General features: G+C 34.9%; 1 protein-coding gene across 7 annotated transcripts in view; it reads right to left on the reverse strand.

The window, feature by feature from the left end:
- The window catches only part of LOC150104805 (TBC domain-containing protein kinase-like protein), a 559,840-nt gene that overhangs the window by 97,587 nt on the left and 442,845 nt on the right, over positions 1-19,408 (reverse strand). For 6 of the 7 annotated variants that reach the window (XM_090395364.1, XM_090395367.1, XM_090395362.1 and 3 more), the window contains exon 19: positions 7,522-7,558. The exons of the other annotated variant lie outside the window; for it this stretch is intronic. In XM_090395364.1, coding sequence (XP_090251490.1) covers positions 7,522-7,558 — 37 coding nt within the window. The remainder of the gene's footprint in view (positions 1-7,521; positions 7,559-19,408) is intronic. 7 annotated transcript variants of the gene reach the window in all.

The raw sequence follows: 19,408 nt of genomic DNA on the forward strand, positions 1-19,408 counted from the left end.
TACTAACTTCCTATCTACAATTTTCCTCCAAATCAGTTGTCAAGACTCGATTATTTTCAGGTCATATATTTCTGTCTACAAAGGCACTTTTTTACTGTATCAATCCACCTATATATTAGTCTTCCTCTGGGTTTTTTTCCTGCTAACCTGGCAGAGAACACTTGTTTTGCATCTTTTCTCTCCCAATTCTGCTTAAGTGACCATACCACCTTAGATTAGCTCTGCTAATGCATTACAGGATGCTGACAAAGTCAAGTTCTTTCCTAATATCCTCGTTTTTAATATGATATTGCCATTGATGCCATCTGTTCATGCCTCTAATCTTTCTCAGGACTCTCATATCTGTGGTCTCTAATCTTTAGTCAAGTGTTTTACTTCTAACCCAGCTCTCAGATCCATAAGTTAAAACTGGTTTAAACACTGTCTTGTATACAGCTAATTTAGTTGAAAGTTTATTTTTCACTTGGTTAGAGTATAATAAATTTAGTTTAATCCTTTATCCAAGTGTGAGCAAACAAAGTTTGCGCCTGAAAGTATCTTCAGGACTAGGGTAAGGTAGTACAACACCAGAGCATTCCTTGCAAAGGTGGAGCAAGCTACCAACACTCCTTACTCAGTATCTCCCATAATGCAAAACACATCTCCTTGCAGATATGTCTAATGTTATGCATTAGGGGAGGGGCCACAACCCAGACTAGTTTCGACCTTGATTGAGGTCTCTTCAGTGGGAGCCAGGCCCAAGTGGAGATACCAGGCAGAAGCATTAGCAGGTCAACTCTACCTATAGGAGTTGCCAAATGGTGTGCCACCCTTTTTTAATATATTACTCTGGATTTAGAGAAAGATGTTGAAAGTTTATTTTTCACTTGGTTAGAGTATAATAAATTTAGTTTAATCCTTTATCCAAGTGTGAGCAAACAAAGTTTGCGCCTGAAAGTATCTTCAGGACTAGGGTAAGGTGGTACAACACCAGGACACTCCTTGCAAAGGTGGAGCAAGCTACCAGCATTCCTTACTCAGTATCTCCCATAATGCAAAACACATCTCCTTGCTTTCAGGTGCAAACTTTGTTTGCTCACACTTGGATAAAGGATTAAACTAAATTTATTATAAGCTAATTTAGTGTTTTGGCTAATTTCTCTCTTATTCCATATAAATTGACTTCCTACCATACCAGCTTTGTTGATTCTATTGTCTATTTCCATCATTAACTTACCAACTTCACTAAAAATTATGCCTAAGTAGCTGAAATGTTTTACTTGTTCAATAAGATCTCCATTCACAATGCAGTTGGTATTTTCAATATTTCTGCCTTTTTCATTGTCTTTGTCTTTTTATTGCTGACCTTCATACCATATCTATTACAAAAGTTATTCAATTTAGTCAGGGAATCTTGCAGACTTGTAGCAGATTTATTTATTAGTATAACATCATCCTCATAAAGCAAAGAGCTGAGATTAACACCTCCAATTTTGATATCAGGTTTAATACCACTTTCCTTCATAATGCGATCCATATAGATAATGAATAAGACAGGGGATAATGTACATCCCTGTCTGATACCAGACAGGGTTGTACATTAAACCATCTTCCTGTATTTCCTTCAATTCTAATTGCTGACTTACAACTCAAATAAAGACTAAGTATTGCTTGACATAATGCCCCATTAACACCATATAACTGTAGCGTTTGGAATAGCTTCTCTCTTGGCACCTTGTTATATGCCTTTTCCAGATCTACAAAACTTAAATACAGATTATTTAAATTAAGGGGATATTAAATCCCATATTGTTTTAAAACCGAATAAGAAACTCAAAGGTTGGAATCAGAGAGTTTCATGCCGAATATAGTATAATAAACTATAAAAGTATTGGCGACTACTAGCATGAGCAAATGCACGTAGTCCTAGTACGTAGAACAAACTCAGGAAGCTCGTAGCAAAGGTGGCAAAGTTCTGATTGCTATTCTTGGTATTTTCCATAATGTAAAAACACATTTCCTAGGAAATGTATACTGTTATTACATTATGGTGGGAGGTCACTACCCAGACCGATTTCACCCTTTATTGAGGTTTCATCAGTGAGTAGCTAGGCCAAATTAATACCAAAGGGTATAGCGAAAAGAACTTATATATTCTGCTATACGAGTTGTCAAAAAGGTGCACCCATTAAGTTACTTAAATATAAAGAGCCATCGGCTTTATTTCGGCGATATAAACATTATTTAAATTAAGGGGATATTAAATCCCACATTGTTTTAAAACCGAATAAGAAACTCAAAGATTGGAATCAGAGAGTTTCATGCCGAATATAGTATAATAAACTATAAAAATATCGGCGACTACTAGCGTGAGCAAATGCACGTAGTCCTAGTACATAGTACAAACTTGGGCAGCTCGTAGCAAAGGTGGCAAGTTCTGATCGCTATTCTTGGTATTTTCCATAATGTAAAAACACGTTTCCTAGGAAATGTATGCTGTTATTACATTATGGTGGGAAGTCACTACCCAGACCGGTTTCACACTTTATTGAGGCTTCATTAGTGAGTAGCTAGACCAAATTAATACCAAAGGGTATAGCGAAAAGAACTTAATTACTCTGCTATATGTGCATTTGCTATACGTGCATTTGCTCACGCTAGCAGTTGCCGATACTTTTATAGTTTATTATACTATATTCGCCATGAAACTCTCTGATTCCAATCATTGAGTTTCTTATTCGGTTTTAAAACAATGTGGGATTTAATATCCCCTTAATTTAAATAATGTTTATATCGGCTAAACGAAGCCGACTGGCTCTTTATATTTAAGTAACTTAATGGGTGCACCTTTTTGACAACTCGTATAGCAGAGTATATAAGTTCTTTTCGCTATACCCTTTGGTATTAATTTGGTCTAGCTACTCACTGATGAAGTCTCAATAAAGGGTGAAACCGGTCTGGGTAGTGACCTCCCACCATAATGTAATAACAGCATACATTTCCTAGGAAATGTGTTTTTACATTATGAAAAATACCAAGAATAGCGATCAGAACTTGCCACCTTTGCTACGAGCTGACTGAGTTTGTACTACATACGAGGACTACGTGCATTTGCTCACGCTAGTAGTCGCCGATACTTTTATAGTTTATTATAGTATATTCGGCATGAAACTCTCTGATTCCAATCTTTGAGTTTCTTATTCAGTTTTAAAACAATGTGGGATTTAATATCCCCTTAATTTAAATAATGTTTATATCGCCGAAATGAAGCCAATTGGCTCTTTATATTTAAGTAACTTAAATAGAGATCTTTGTTATATTCCCATGATTTCTCAACTATCTGTCGTAAAGTGAAAATCTGATCCTGACAGGATCAGATTCTATTTGGCCTGAATCCAGCTCGTAATTCACCAAGCTTCTCTTCCACAACCTTTCTCAACCGTTTCTCAAGTATACTTGCATATATCTTACCAGGAACACTCAGTAATGAAATGTCTCTGTAATTCTCACATTCAGCTTTATTTCCCTTTTTATATATGGGTACTATGAGAGCTCTACTTCAATCATCTGGAATTCGTCCCTTCATCCAGGCCTTCTGAACTATGCAGTGCAGACACTGTAAGACTTTTATACCACCATACTTCAGCATTTCTGGTCGAATATCATCTACTCCTGCTACCTTTCCACATTTCAGGCTTTTTATGGCTTTTTCTACTTCAAGTATGGATATGTATTCCTGACTGAATGCCTGGTCAGTGTTTTTTACCACTATGCTGTCATCACTGCTTGTTTCATTTAGCAGTTTTTCAAAGTAATTACTCCATACTTCAAGGATCTTTTTTCTCCTGTTTTCATGACACCTTTATCACCTCTAATTCCTTTTACAGCACTCTGTCCCCCATTTCTGAGCTTCTTCAACAACCTCCAGAATATCTTGCCAACTTCTTGATATTTATTTTCTATATTCTTACCAAAGTCCTCCCATGACTTTTGTTTAGCCAGTTTTACACAGTGTTTAGCTTTCTTACATTTGTCTCTGTATTCTCTAAGAGCACAAGTTGACTTATTTGCCAGGAACTTTTGATATGCTTTCTTCTTTTCCTTCACTGCCTCTTTAACTTCCTGTGTCCACCATGGGGTTCTAATTTTTATATCCTTGCAGACAAGTTCACCACATGCCTCTCTAGCTGAATCAATCAGGGCTTTTTTCACGGCTTGCCACTGAATCTGCAAGGTTTGATTCCTGTTCTCAAACTCTTTCATTTTTTCTTCAATGATCTTTTGTACTTTAGTCTACAGGTCACATCTGAGAGCTGTTCAACTTTTATGTGCTTTAAAACTTTCTTACATGTTCTTCTTTTCAATATGAAATTCAATATTATCCTGCTCAAGACTAAATGGTGATCATTTCCAATTTCAAATCTTCTGTACACTCTGGTGTCCTGCACCAGTAGGAAAACATCACTATCAACAATAACATAGTCAATGAGAGTTTTCTTATTCCTTGCCTCTTCTCTCCATGTGAATTTGTGCACATTTTTATGTTGGAACATTGTGTTAGTAATAACCAGTCCATGTCCTGAGCAGAAATACAACAGGTATTTGCCATTATTATTAGCTTTGCTCTTTTCTCCATTTTCCCAAAATATTTTTGTATGCCTGACAATCATTTCCTACTCTGCTATTTAGATCCCCCAACAAGGACCAACTTTTCATTTTTCATTGTGTTAGTTGCTTTCTCTAAAGCCTGAAAACATTCCTCCACTTCTACCTTAGTAAAACCTTCTGTGGGACCATAGGCAAATAAGTCTCACTGTCCAGTTCCCCATTCTCATATTTGCCCACATCACTCTACTTGAGATTGCTTGCCATTCAAGAAGATTAGTCTCGTATTTAGTATTGAATACTATGGCTACTCCCTCTTTTCCTTGATTGTCATTGCCTGAATATAACATTTTGCATTTATTGCTCAGAAAGATCTCACCAGTTTTTGTCTTTTTTTGTTTCAGTCACTCCTATTATGTCGATGTGATACTTATCCAATTCCTCAGCTAGCTCCATTTCTTTGCCATTCTGGCTTCTTATGTTGATCTTACTGATCTTGGTGATGTTGAGTTGGGGTAAGTTTTAGGATTTGTTCCAGTAGCTGACTTTTTGCTGTTTGCCCTGGTTCCCTGATGAAAAAAAATGGGGGGGGGGGCCTTGTTTAACCGGGCGACGGCTTAGCCGGCATGAAATTCTGTCATGTTGTACCATCATTTGAAATTTTGGTTTAAGCCAATAAGAATACAATTTGGTTGGCTAAATCCCAAATTGCCAGCTCATCCTCGTTAGTTCAGTATCCAGGTAGATACCTAACAGAGTGCAACATGAGACAAAAATAATAGCATTCATAATTTAATACAGATTTAGTTCTGAAGAAGCATGCATGCTGCTCTAATATTTCTTCCATATGTCTGTGTGTGAAACTTTATAATCAGCATAGAGTGCTGTGTTTTTAGATGCAAATAATGCTAGAAAACTATTAACATATATTAATTTTTTTTAACAGATGAAGATAATGAAGCCACTAGTTTGAATTAAATAATAAAACAAACTGGGAAATGGTAGTTTCTGAAATATACAATAAAAATAAATAAATAAAACATGTTATAATTTTTCTCATCCAGTAATGATGAAACACTGGTGAAATGTTATATGAAAAAATTTTTGAGTTTGAATTTGTGAGATTATTAGTTTTAATCTGATGAATGCATGATTATAGTCTGGCTTTAATACTAGAAATGCCAAAGTTCTAGGTAGAATAGTTGTTTTTTTTTAAATAAGCAGGGACCTGGAGACCTTGAGACATTTGTCTATGAGAAGTATAATTAATTCTCTGTGCATAACTAACTATCGTACTCATAAGCAGCCTTTAATTTCAAATTACTCATCAGTTCAGTATCCAGGTAGATACCTAACAGGGTGCACCACGAGACAAAAATAATAACATTCATAATTTAATACAGATTTATTTCTGAAGAAGCATGTATGCTGCTCTGATATTTCTTCCATATGTCTGTGTGTGAAACTTTATAATCAGCATAGAGTACTGTGTTTTTAGATGTAAATAACACTAGAAAACTATTAACATATATTATTTTTTTTTAACAGATTAGGATAATGAAGCCACTATTTTGAATTAAATAATAAAACAAACTGGGAAATGGTAGTTTCTGAAATATACAATAAAAATAAATAAATAAAACATATGTTATAATTTTTCTCATCCAGTAATGATGAAACATTGGTGAAATGTTATATGAACAAATTTGTGAGTTTGAATTTGTGAGATTATTAGTTTTAATCTGATGAATGCATGATTATAGTCTGGATTTAATACTAGAAATGCCAAAGTTCTAGGTAGAATAAAGTTGTTGTTTTTTTAAATAAGCAGGGACCTGGAGACCTTGAGACATTTGTCCATGAGAAGTATAATTAATTCTCTGTGCATAACTAACTATCATTGTACTCATAAGCAGCCTTTAATTTCAAATTATTACTATCATTTATGAATACATTTGCATGAACCCTTAGAATTTACCTAATGGAAACTATATGTGAGCTGAGAGAGAGAGAGGAAGAAGATATGTTAAAAACAGCAGTCTGTCATTATTACTCAAGCTGTAAATGAGTCAGACACTCTTTGTGGTAGGTACATACTATCACACACAAAACTCATCCAAATGTGCTTTAAACTGATTCAATGTGTTTATATTCACAACTCAGGTAACGCATTCCACTCACCAACCAGTATCCTCACTCCTCTGCTCACATCCTCCTTATACAGTTTACCAGAATGGGCTCTTGTTCTGTACTCTCATCTCCCATTCTATGAAAAATTTCTTCCATGCCAACCTGATAACTCCTATCTTATATGTCTCAATAATATCCCTCCCCCTCTCCTCCTCCTCCTATTCATGAAGCTTTTGCAATTTACATTCTTTCAATGTCTTCATACTCCACATTCCAAAGACCACTGACCACCTTTGGGAATCTTCTGGACCCTTTCTAACATATCGAAAGCACTTCCCAGGACTCATTACATGAGGCCACTTCATAATACTATGCTCACTAACTGCCTTATTAATATATTTTTGTCTGTTAACTGTGTGTTCCCTAGCTGGAAATGCCTGTTTTGTAGGAGGAAAAACCCAAATTTCTAGGTAGAAAAAACACTGCTATATCTATATCAGACAGACGAATGCTTCTTCAGCTGGAAAACTCTTAAGGATTCTGTATATCCTGAATTCAAACTTGGGTCTTTCCAAGATTTAACATTATTTGGTTGGAAACAGCTGTTCAGATTTATATACTAATTTAGACATATTTTGTAAAAAATGTCGTTTTCTTCCAAATTGAGTTTGTCCAATGAACAACAATTCCAGTGTATACTGCTGATGATGCTGCTATAAATTTACTGCAATTTACTATAAATTTATAGTTATTTTTATTCAAAACAAAATCTTAAATAATTTAACATATACTGCCTGTTATACTTACGTGTATACATTGTAAGAAACCAAGGGATGGCATAAAGCTGTAATCAAAATAAAAACATGTATTATTAGAATTTTAAATGCTTAAGAGTCACAAACAATAGATAATTTATTAATATCTGTTCTTTTATTATGCTTTGCTCATTATCACCTCATCGTAGTAAGAAAAAATGTTTACATAAAATTTAAATTATTGATATCAAGCAAAGGTTATAAAAATTATCATTGTTTTGGGTAATGAAAAATTATAATCATTGATGCTAATATTTTAAATTAATGATTCCCCCCCACACACACCTTTAAGGTATTCCTTTTGGAAAATTAAAAATTCTTATGAGCAAGTTATTATTAATACAACCAGACTTCAATAGAGAACACATGGTGGATGGTCCATACTAAGTACTGAATCATCTACAATGATAAAATTATTATAGAGTAGCAGAATAACTTATTTTAGGAAAAAATATTTATTATTTGTAGAATTTTCAGCTAGGTTTCCTAAACATTGTAAGTACAGTTCTCAATACAGTCAATACATAAGAACAACACTTAAATTGCAAGCATGTGACAATATATGCTATCAACTTTAGGAAGATAATTCCACCTACAACTATTATACAACTGATAATATATTAAACAACTAAAGGAGAGATTGACTGATGATAAGGAGAAAATTGATATTATAAAGAAAGAGTCAGAGGATAGTCATATATCAGTGTATGTGGACTTGATCATTAGAGGTGTGATTACTAATAAAGTGCACAAAACATGCATTTCCTGGAACAATGAAGGACATAACTGATGCATTGCAGAAATGGAAATACCGGTTGTCAAAATTAGTGATAGTCATGAGCACAAATGACTTTCTTGGGGAGAAAAAAAATGTTGATAAAAACTTGACGAAGTTGTTCCAGCAGGTAAAGAAAAAAAAATGTTCATTTTTGTTTTGTATTTGGTCACTTAAGCTTTGAGCTTTTTCTTGTAACTACTTTCTTGGTTTTATTCGTTGACCAGATTGTAAATGATATGCACGAATTATCAACAAGTTTCACCAGCTATTCTGTCTAGCTTCTTCAGGTGTCACACCATGTTCCATGATTATGATATTATGCAACAGTTTTAATTTATTTGAATGTGTTACTCCATTCTTCTTTTTTACTAGTAAACATTAGTGTGTACTTTTTTGAAAATTATGGAGACAACTACCATGTTTGAATAAAAACTTTAGTTTAATATAACTAAAATCTGCATTCGACGTTTCAACCTTTATGTCAATGTCATCTTCTGGAGCATACAACTATACACAGGGAACAAGCTATACTACAATCAAACTGGTTTGTTAAAGATACTGACCAACCGCTACAACAATTGTTGGCCTGACCTCTGGTGAGAAAAAAATAAAAAATAAATAAATAAATAATATAAAAAAATAAAAAATAAAAAATTATACATCAATGCTAGAGTCCTATTATTAGTGTTGTCTACTATATACATATATTAACATCATTTCAGCCAGTTGGTATGGAATGGTTTCTAATACTAGCTAAGGATTGGCTAGAGTCCTGACTTATGCTGGATCTTTCATATTAGGTAGGCTGAATGTGTGCCATCCAGATCCTTGGAATTTTCATGCCATCTTTGTTATTGATATTTGGGTGGTTTATCAAGATTTCGCAGGATTCCTTAAATTTCCTTTCATACCAGGTTTTTGTGCGGTGTAAGGAGTAGGTGCTTTTCCAGTTGGTTTGGTGTAAGGTGTTGAGTGTGTGGTCTGAGAGGCCTGCTTCACCATAATGATTATATTTAATGTGTTCTTTCTTGTGTATAGGTATTGTCCGTCCTGTTTCACCAATGTACGGTAAGTTACAGGTGCAGCGGATGCAATAGACTCCAGGATGTGCTAATGGGAGGAGAGGATCCTTAGAGGAGTTGAATATGGTTTTAAGTTTAGTGGGTGGTTTAAAGGTGGCATTAAGGTTATAATGTTGTAGGATTCTGTTGATTTTTTCCGATAACCCTTTAATGTATGGGATGGCTATGATTTTACTGTAATCTAGATTCGTTTTTGTTGTAGTTTTATAGAGTATTATAGACAAACGCTAAACACATTCCTCAGCCACCTGAACAAACAACACGAACACATACAATTTACCATCGAAATCGAAAATCAAAATTCGCTCCCATTCCTAGACACACTAGTCACACGTCTTCCTTCAGGCAGTCTATCCTTCACGGTCTACCAAAAACCGACACACACTGGCCAATACATACATGCTAATTCATACCACCACCCATCACAAAAATATATTTGCTCTAACCAGCAAGCCCTGCAACAAGAACTAAAAATCAGTGACACATTCATAAATAATGGCTATAACAAAAATACTGTTAATAAAATACTCTATAAAACTACAACAAAAACGAATCTAGATTACAGTAAAATCATAGCCATCCCATACATTAAAGGGTTATCAGAAAAAGTCAACAGAATCCTACAACATTATAACCTCAATGCCACCTTTAAACCACTCACTAAACTTAAAACCATATTCCACAAAAACCTGGTACGAAAGAAAATTTAAGGAATCCTGCGAAATCCTGATAAACCACCCAAATATCAATAACAAAGATGGCATGAAAATTCCAAGGATCTGGATGGCACACATTCAGCCTACCTAATATGAAAGATCCAGGATAAGTCAGGACTCTAGCCAATCCTTAGCTAGTATTAGAAACCATTCCATACCAACTGGCTGAAATGATGTTAATATACGTATATAGTAGACAACACTAATAATAGGACTCTAGCATCGATGTATAATTTTTTATTTTTTTATATTATTTATTTATTTACTTTTTTTTTTAATTTTTTTTTTTCTCACCAGAGGTCAGGCCAACAATTGTTGTAGTGGTTGGTCAGTGTCTTTAACAAACCAGTTTGATTGTAGTATAGCTTGTTCCCTGTGTATAGTTGTATGCTCCAGAAAATGACATTCACATAAAGGTTGAAATGTCGAATGTAGATTTTAGTTATATTAAACTAAAGTTTTTATTCAAACACGGTAGTTGTCTCCATAATTTTCAAAAATGCATTCGGATCACCGTGTAAGCCTAAAAGAAAGGATTAGTGTGTACTGTTATACTTGTCCAGAAGAAGCCAGTCAGAATAGCTGGTGAAACTAGTTGACAATTCATGCATATCATTTATAGATATCTGGTCAATGAATAAAACCAAGAAAAAGCTCAAGTTTTAAGAAAAAATGTTGTTGGGAAAGGCAAAGGCGTGTTTCCCAAATATGATAACAGTGAATTGAGAAGGAGAGCGGAGATAATGAATAATAAGGTGGCTGAATTGTGTGAGGCAAAGGGGATTCACAATTTGTAAATCTGTGAAGTGAATTTGAAGGGAAGTTGGAATGATATAAGGCTAATGGATTACATTTCAATGAGTTTGGTGTTGGGCATTTAGAAAGGCTATTGTTTTCTGAGAAAGCACAGAGTCAAGAAGTTAATGTAGTATATGATCCTAGTCTACCTGTGAAACAGGATAGCACAAATCAACAGATTGTACTGAAGAAGGTGGAAGATGGATATGAGGTTGAAGATGTGGTTGCAGCAGCAGCACAAGATGATGGAATGCATAAAGGCGAGGATGAGGCAGGTAGGAATGGAAATCACAGTCAGGATCAGGGAAACTGAAGCGGTCAGACCAAAGAGAGAGGTGTATTATAGCAGCTAGAATAGAGAATGTTGTTACTGGTAGAATGGCCTCAAACACACAGCGATTGTTATGTTTAAACACAAATGGTAAGAGTATTCAAAACAAGAAAACTGAGTTTTTTGCATTGATTAATTGAGTCAGTATGTCCAAAAATAATTGAAATAAGTGAAATTTGGCTGTCTGAGGAGGATGTGATGTCTGGATTAGAATTAGAAGGATACATAATTTTCTGGAAGGATAGAAATGTGAAAAGAGGAGGGTGAGTGCTGTTAATGATTGCACAGGAATTGTGTCTGCAAAGTGTGGAAACTGGTAGTTCATGCACAGATTTTGAATCTGTGTGGTGTAAAGTTGAAATGAACAGGTTAGTATATCTGATAGAATGCTGTTATAGCCAGGGAATACAGAGAATACTGATTGTGAAATGTTTAGGTAAATTCGATAGGCATGTAAAAAGAAGATGATCTAATGGGAGACTTTAATTACAGGAATATAAACTGGAAGGAGATAGTATGTGGGAACAAGAAAAGCAAGTTTATGGAATTTCTGAGAGATAAGTATCTTAAGCAACATGTGATTGAAGCAACTAGAGGCTTTAATATTTTGGATTTGGTGATAACTTCAAAAGATGCAGTTGTTAATGAAATGTTCACACTGCTGCCGGTTGGTGAGAGTGATCATGAGCTCCTTGCTTGGGAAGTGATGAAACAAGAAAAGGCCAGTGCCAAAAATGGATACATGTGGAAGTATAAAGTAGATGATTATAGGAAGCTCAGTAATCACTTAGCATCATCAGTATGTTGGGCAGATGAGCTGAACAGAAAAGATGTTGACAATGCATGGAAACTCATAAGGCAGTATCTGACAAAAGCAGTGTATGACTGCAAACCGAAAGTCAAGTCAGTAAATAGAGTGGGAGTGAAATGGATAAGTGAAATCAATCAAGCTGTGCTGGAAAAGAAACTGTTATGGAGGAGGTGCAAGACATTTCTTGGTGATCAGATCCATGAAGAGTATAAGGCTTAGATCCCACTCATAAGGCCTCAATAAAGGTTGAACTTTACAATAATGCAAGACAATCTATATCTATGTGTGTTGTGCATTATGGAATACTGAAGTAATCTGATGAGAAGTCAATTGCCTCTGTACAAGTAGCCTAGCCATATGATCTTCACGTGCAAACTTTTGTTTGCTCTCATTTAGATAAAGGAGGAGAACAGGAATATAATTTCTTATCAAATATAAATTTTCTTAAAGGAATAGTGATGATGAAGAAGAGTCATGTGTCCCACTATCCCATGATCAGTGTATAAGGCACAGTCTTCTAGGCCTACTAGATCTGTTTGTCTGTAGTAAATAAGAGTGCAAGAACACGAGATCTGGTAAACACAAATACAATCAAGAATGATGGTTGATCTTTTAAAAGGGAAGGAGTGTAGATATTTTGTTGATGGAAGAAAATAATGCAGAGAACTCGCCAGTTCCCTTGCCTAAATTCCAGGGATAACTTTCTATCTGTGACCCTTTCCCTAGTTCTATCCTTTGAAAAATCTTTCCCAAGTCCATCTGGTGAATACCTCTCAACAACTTATGTCATAGTCATATCATCCCACCATATTCTACCTTCCAAACACCCTTTATATATCCACTCAGAAGATATTCTGCAGTCCTCCTGATATCACTTTTATTATCTTTTTTATACTCTCTTTCTCTCTCTCAACGTGCATCCTACCACAAAGGTTGTAAGTCTGTCAGAAATTAGTACAAATGGAGTTAACTGTTAGATAATCAAGAAACTCTGCTATAGAGACGAAACACAAAATCCTTTCAAGATACTGAAAGCCTAATAGGGTAATAGTTTTACAGTGGGCAATGATAGTCCATACCAACCAGGAGATGCTATTCTTTAGCTCAGTGTTTTTCAAACTTCAGATATCTGCATACCAATTCTTAAATTTTCATTATTACCAAATACCCCCTTATCAAATAATAAATAAATAAATAAATAAAGTATATATATTTAATATACTTTATTTATTTAATTATTAAATTTCCCCAAATTTTCCCCAAAGTATTTTTGATTGTCAGACATACAAAAAATTTTGGGAAATGGAGAAAAGAGCAAAGCTAATAATAATGGCAAATACCCATTGGATTTCTGCTCAGGACATGGACTGGTTATTATTAACACCATGTTCCAACATAAAAATGTGCACAAATTCACATGGAGAAAAGAGGCAAGGATTAAGAAAAATCTCATTGACTATGTTATTGTTGATAGTGATGTTTTCTCTCTGGTGCAGGACACCAGAGTGTACAGAGGATTTGAAATTGGAATTGATCACTATTTAGTCTTGAGCAGGATAAAATTGAATTTCATATGGAAAAGAATAACATGTAAGAAAGTTTTAAAGAGAATAAAAGTTGAGCAGCTCTCAGATGTGAACTGTAGACTAAAATACACAAAGATTATTGAAGAAAAAAATGAAAGAGTTTGAGAACAGCAACCAAACCTTGGAGATTCAGTGGCAAACTCTGAAGAAAACATTGATTGATTCTGCCAGAGAGGCATGTGGTGAGGTTGTCTGCAAAGACAGAAAAATCAGAACTCCATGGTGGACACAGGAAGTTAAAGAGGCAGTGAAGAAAAAGAAGAAAGCATATCAAAAGTTCCTAGCAAATAAGCCTGGAACTTTTGATATGCTTGTGCTTGTTCTGAGAAAATACAGAGACAAATGTAAGAAAGCTAAACACTGTGTAAAACTAGCTAAACAAAAGTCATTGGAGGACTTTGGCAAGACCATAGAAAATATATATCAAAAAAGGTGGTAAGATATTCTGGAGGTTGTTGAAGAAGCTTAGAAATGGAGGAAAGAGTGCTGTAAAAGGAGTTAGAGATGATAAAGCCGAAAACTGGAGAAAAAGATATCCTTGAAGTATGGAGTAATTACTTCAAAAAATTGCTAAATGACACAAGCAGGAGATAGCACAGTGGTAAAAAACACTCAACAGGCATACAGTCAGGAATACATATCTATACTTGAAACAGAAAAAGCCATTAAAGGCTTGAAATGTGGAAAGGCAGCAGGAGTAGATGATATTCGACCAGAAATGCTGAAGTATGGTGGTATAAGAGTCTTACAGTGGCTGCACTGCATAGTTCAGAAAGCCTGGACAGAGGGACAAATTCCCGATGATTGGAGTAGAGCTCTCATAGTACCCATATATAAAAAGGGAAATAAAACTGAATGTGAGAATTACAGAGGTATTTCCCTACTGAGTGTTCCTGGCAAGATCTATGCAAGTATACTTGAGAAACGGTTGAGAAGAATTGTGGAAGAAAAGCTTGGTGAAGAACAAGCTGGATTCAGGCCAAATAGAGGCTGTCAGGATCAGATCTTCACTTTACGACAAATAGTCGAGAAAGCATGGGAATATAACAAAGATCTGTATTTAAGTTTTGTCGATCTGGAAAAGGCATATGAGAAGGTGCCGAGAGAGAAGCTATTCCAAACGCTACAGTTATATGGTGTTAATGGGGCATTATATCAAGCAATACTCAGTCTTTATTTGAGTTGTAAGTCAGCAATTAGAATTGAAGGAAATACAGGAAGATGGTTTAATGTTACATCTGGTATCAGACAGTGATGTACATTAATCTCTGTCTTATTTATTATCTATATGGATCGCATTATGAAGGAAAGTGGTATTAAACCTGATATCAGAATTGGAGGTGTTAATCTCAGCTCTTTGCTCTATGTGGATGATGTTATACTAATAAACAAATCTGCTACAAGTCTGCAGGATTCCCTGACTAAATTGAATAACTTTTGTAATAGATATGGTATGAAGGTCAGCATTAAAAAGACAAAGATAATGAAAATAGGCAGAATCATTGAAAATGTCAGCTGCATTGTGAACGGAGAACTAACCTGTGGAACAAGTAAAACATTTCAGCTACTTAGGCACGATTTTTAGTGAAGATGGTAATTAAATATGAAAATAGACAATAGAATCAACAAAGCTGGAAGTAGGAAGTAACAAAGTAGGAAGTCAATTGAATAAATTCATATGGAATAAGAGAGAAATTAGTCAGAACACTAAATTAGCTGTATACAAGACAGTGTTCAAACCAATTTTAACTTATGGATCTGAGAGCTGGGTCAGAAGTAAAACATTTGACCAAAGACTAGAGACAACAGATATGAGAGTCCTGAGAAAGATTAGAGGCATGAACAGATGGCATCAATGGCAATATCATATTAAAAACAAGGATATTAGGAAAGAACTTGACATTGTTAGCATCCTGGAATGCATTAGCAGAGCTAATCTAAGATGGTATGGTCACTTAAACAGAATGGGTGAGGAAAGATTAGCAAAACAAGTGTTCTCTGCCAGGTTGGCAGGAAAACGACCCAGAGGAAGACCAAGATATAGGTGGATTGATACCGTACAAAATGCCTTAGACCACTGCTTCCCAAACTTCTGGATGTGATGGCCCCCTTCAGAAAAATTAAAATATTTCACGGCCCCTCGAAAAAAAATCATAATATAAACATATATTATTATAATATTTATTGTATTTATATTCAATACAAAACATACACAGCGAATATTGCAAAAATCAAATGCAAATATTACATTTTTAGCACCTTACATATACATTTGACATGGCACATTATCTCATATTTTAATATAGATAGATATATTGTTATTGTACATTTGCAGTACAAGCACATAAAACATAAAACGATTAGTAATAAAGAAAGAATTAAAAATATAAAAGAAGTTTAATAACAATTTAATGTGATGGATGTGTTTCAATACTGCTACACAAAAAGTCAATATCAAGTGAAATATTTGAAACTGCAATTCTTAGATTTCTGGTTTGAAATGTATGAACACGCATATATTTACTAATATTCATTAAGCGCCGAAATATGCAGGAAGCAAAATTTGTGAACCAATGTGTGATTTTTTTCCATTAAAATATAATAAATAATAAAAATTAAATATGTTTCTTTTAAAATAAAAATAGTCTGCTTAGTCTTAAAACATTTTAAATGTTTTCATTATTTCATGGCCCCCCCTCAGCAAAACCTATGACCTCCAATGGGGCCGCGGCCCACAGTTTGGGAAGCACTGCCTTAGACAATAGAAATATAAGATCTGAAAATGTTGGAGTCTTGACAAGTAACAGACTGATTTGGAGGAAAATTGTAGATAGGAATTTAGTAATGATGTAAATTTTTCATGTAGTACTATCATATCCTGTACACCCTTGAGGATACATGGTAGGAATTTGATGATGATGATGAAGTATATTTCATTGTAAATGTCTATTTTATTTGAATTTATATGTTCATGTAAACAAAAAATATGATTTATTTTTAATAGAAAAAAATTTGGAATAGGTTTCTCTTCATTTCCCGTCCATGAAAATCCACATTTCAAGTAATTCATATCATACTTACGAAGATTTTTCATCTTTTTCCTAGTTGGTTCTCTAGAGATGTCAGATGACATACTCTTATCAGTTTCATTTCATTTGATCCAGATGCAATATCAATTTTCTTGTTGTTTACAGCTACTCGTATTTGCAATATTGCTCTCTTTTGTGGGTTTTATAAATCCAATCTTTAACCAATGATATATACTTAAGAATTTTAAAGCTAAAAAATTACCGTGTTTACCCGAATATAACTCACACTTTTTTCCCAAAATTAAAGCTAAAAAATCGTGGTGCGAGATATATGCGGGGATTTTTGGAAACTAAAGTTTTCAGAAAAAAACTGCAAATGGTGTGACTTACCAAGAAGTTCCCACTCGCTATCACTACTTTTGGCATGGAGAACAGTTTCCTTGTGTGGAACGTCAAAGTCATCTACCTAAATAGCTTCATCTTCTTTCCCATTATTTCAAGCAAAAATTGCCAGTAATTTACAGGACTTGAGATATGTAAAGCAGCTATGAAGAAGTGCATATGATTGGTATGGTATTAACAAAAGATCACGCGAACTAAAGACAAATTAGCATTTCAGCAGTTGAGTTGAAATGCTAATGCTCTTCACCCGAATTCCATAATATCAGAAACACTATATATTTCTTAGTTTTAACATGTTCACGACGTTGGTGGTGTCAAGCAAAACCTTATGTTGCACCGGAAACGTATGGTTTTGCTTGAGTCTATACAGCAGTTTCTGTTGGAGGGGAAATGTGATTCATTAGTCAGTGCCATTTTTATCCAAGTTGTCTCTAATTGCACTATTTGTTGAGAAATATAATGATTCCATGCGTTAATGATGCATAGCCCAAAATTGCCATGTACCCCCCCCTCGAAGACTTTTCGCGTACCCCCGGGGGGTTTGCATACCACACTTTGAGCAACACTGCTTTAGCTGAACCAGGTCACAATGACAATGTAATTCTGCAAACTCATTTTCTCTTCAAGACATTCCTTACCCATCACTCAAATCAAGACTAGGTAATCCTTACTAACTGGAACAAGGATAGTATCTTATTTGACACAAGCAAATTCAAGATTCTTGATCCACATTTTTTCTCTAACACATGCTGTAAGAATTCCAGAAAAATGAGTCCTCTTATTCAAAGTAGGCTAAGGGCTAGATAATCCAGAAACTATGAGCACGTATACTATCTACTTTGTCAACAAGGCTAAGAAGTCAAGACTTATGCAACATATCTTCTGAACTGCAACTCTGTTTATCATTACTCTATGATTTCTTGCCAATGTCACTTACTACAATATGGTTCCACCAAAAGAAAATACAGCCATCCATCTTTGGATCCCAATGATGAAACCTGAAGTAGGCCTGGTTGGCCAAGTGGTTGAATCCTACCATCGGCATTTTTGTGATTGTGTGTAAGTTGAAGATGTATATCACTGCCCAGTGTGAGACCACTATCCCACTTACTGGAAGTCTGAATCAGGTTGAAAAAATTCCACATTTCATCTCTAATGGAAGGTTTCTATATTATGTAAAAATCTATATAAAATTGATAAAAACAGACAAAAAAAAATCCTTAGCTCACCCATAATACCAATGTACTATTATAAGTTTACAACTTTTCATGGGTGAAAGTCACATAAAAAATAAATAAATAAATAAAACATTAAAATATCAAACTGTTTCCAATCTATTCAAATCCTACTGAAAAGCCACTAGATCGTTGCACTATTTTTAATAATTATTCTCATGGTAATAGTCAATGGATTTTGGCAAAATATCACATATTAACAAAATAAGAGTGGAATTATAATGATCCCAATAAGACTCTCTAAAACTCACTTATAATCTTCCTTCTCATCCTCTTCCTCCTGGTTACCATATACAACTTTTCAATATCTGTCAGAAAGAAACATGCTAATCCAATCCACAATCCTAATATCTAATCTCGATTTCAAGAAATATTAAAACGATAAATAACTTGTCAAATGCTTTTGAAAAATCCAGAAAAATCACAGTACAAGCATTACCCTCATCAACTATGTTATTTCATCATAAGAGAAACACTGCTTTAGCTGAACCAGGTCACAATGACAATGTAATTCTGCATAACTCATTTTCTCTTCAAGACATTCCTAGAAGAGGAGAGGATGGAAACAGTAGAAGAGAGGGAATGAGAGAGAGAGGTACGGGAATGCTAGCAGATGAGAGGATGAAAACAGTAGGAGAGATGGAATGAGAGACAGATATGAAAGTGCTAGAAGAGGAGAGAATGGAAACAGTAGGAGAGATGGAATGAGAGAGAGAGATATGGGAATGCTAGAAGACGAGAGGATGGAAACAGTAGGAGAGACGGAATGAGAGAGATGTATGTGAGTGCTAGAAGAGGGGAGAATAGAAATAGTAGGGGAGAGAGCGGTATGGGAATGCTAGAAGAGAGAATAGCAGTAGAAGAGAGGGAATGAGAGAGACCTATGGGAATGAAAGAAGAGGAGAGAATGGAAACAATAGGAGAGAGAGAATAGTAAGAGGTATAATGTATGGCGACTCAATGATCTGTGGTGTTCAAGATAGGATGCGTGAGGAGTGTTTGCCAGGAGAAACAATAGAAAGGGTGGTTATGGCAATTAAGAGAGGTGAAAGGGTGGATGAGATGATTGTGAAGGTAGGAACAAATGATTCGAGTGGTAATATAAGTCGGG

The sequence above is a fragment of the Typopeltis vanoorti genome, chromosome 7, assembly GCF_054136105.1.
Source record: "Typopeltis vanoorti isolate ZY-2024b chromosome 7, IOZ_Tvanoo_1.0, whole genome shotgun sequence".
NCBI classification, from domain to species: Eukaryota; Metazoa; Arthropoda; class Arachnida; order Uropygi; family Thelyphonidae; genus Typopeltis; species Typopeltis vanoorti.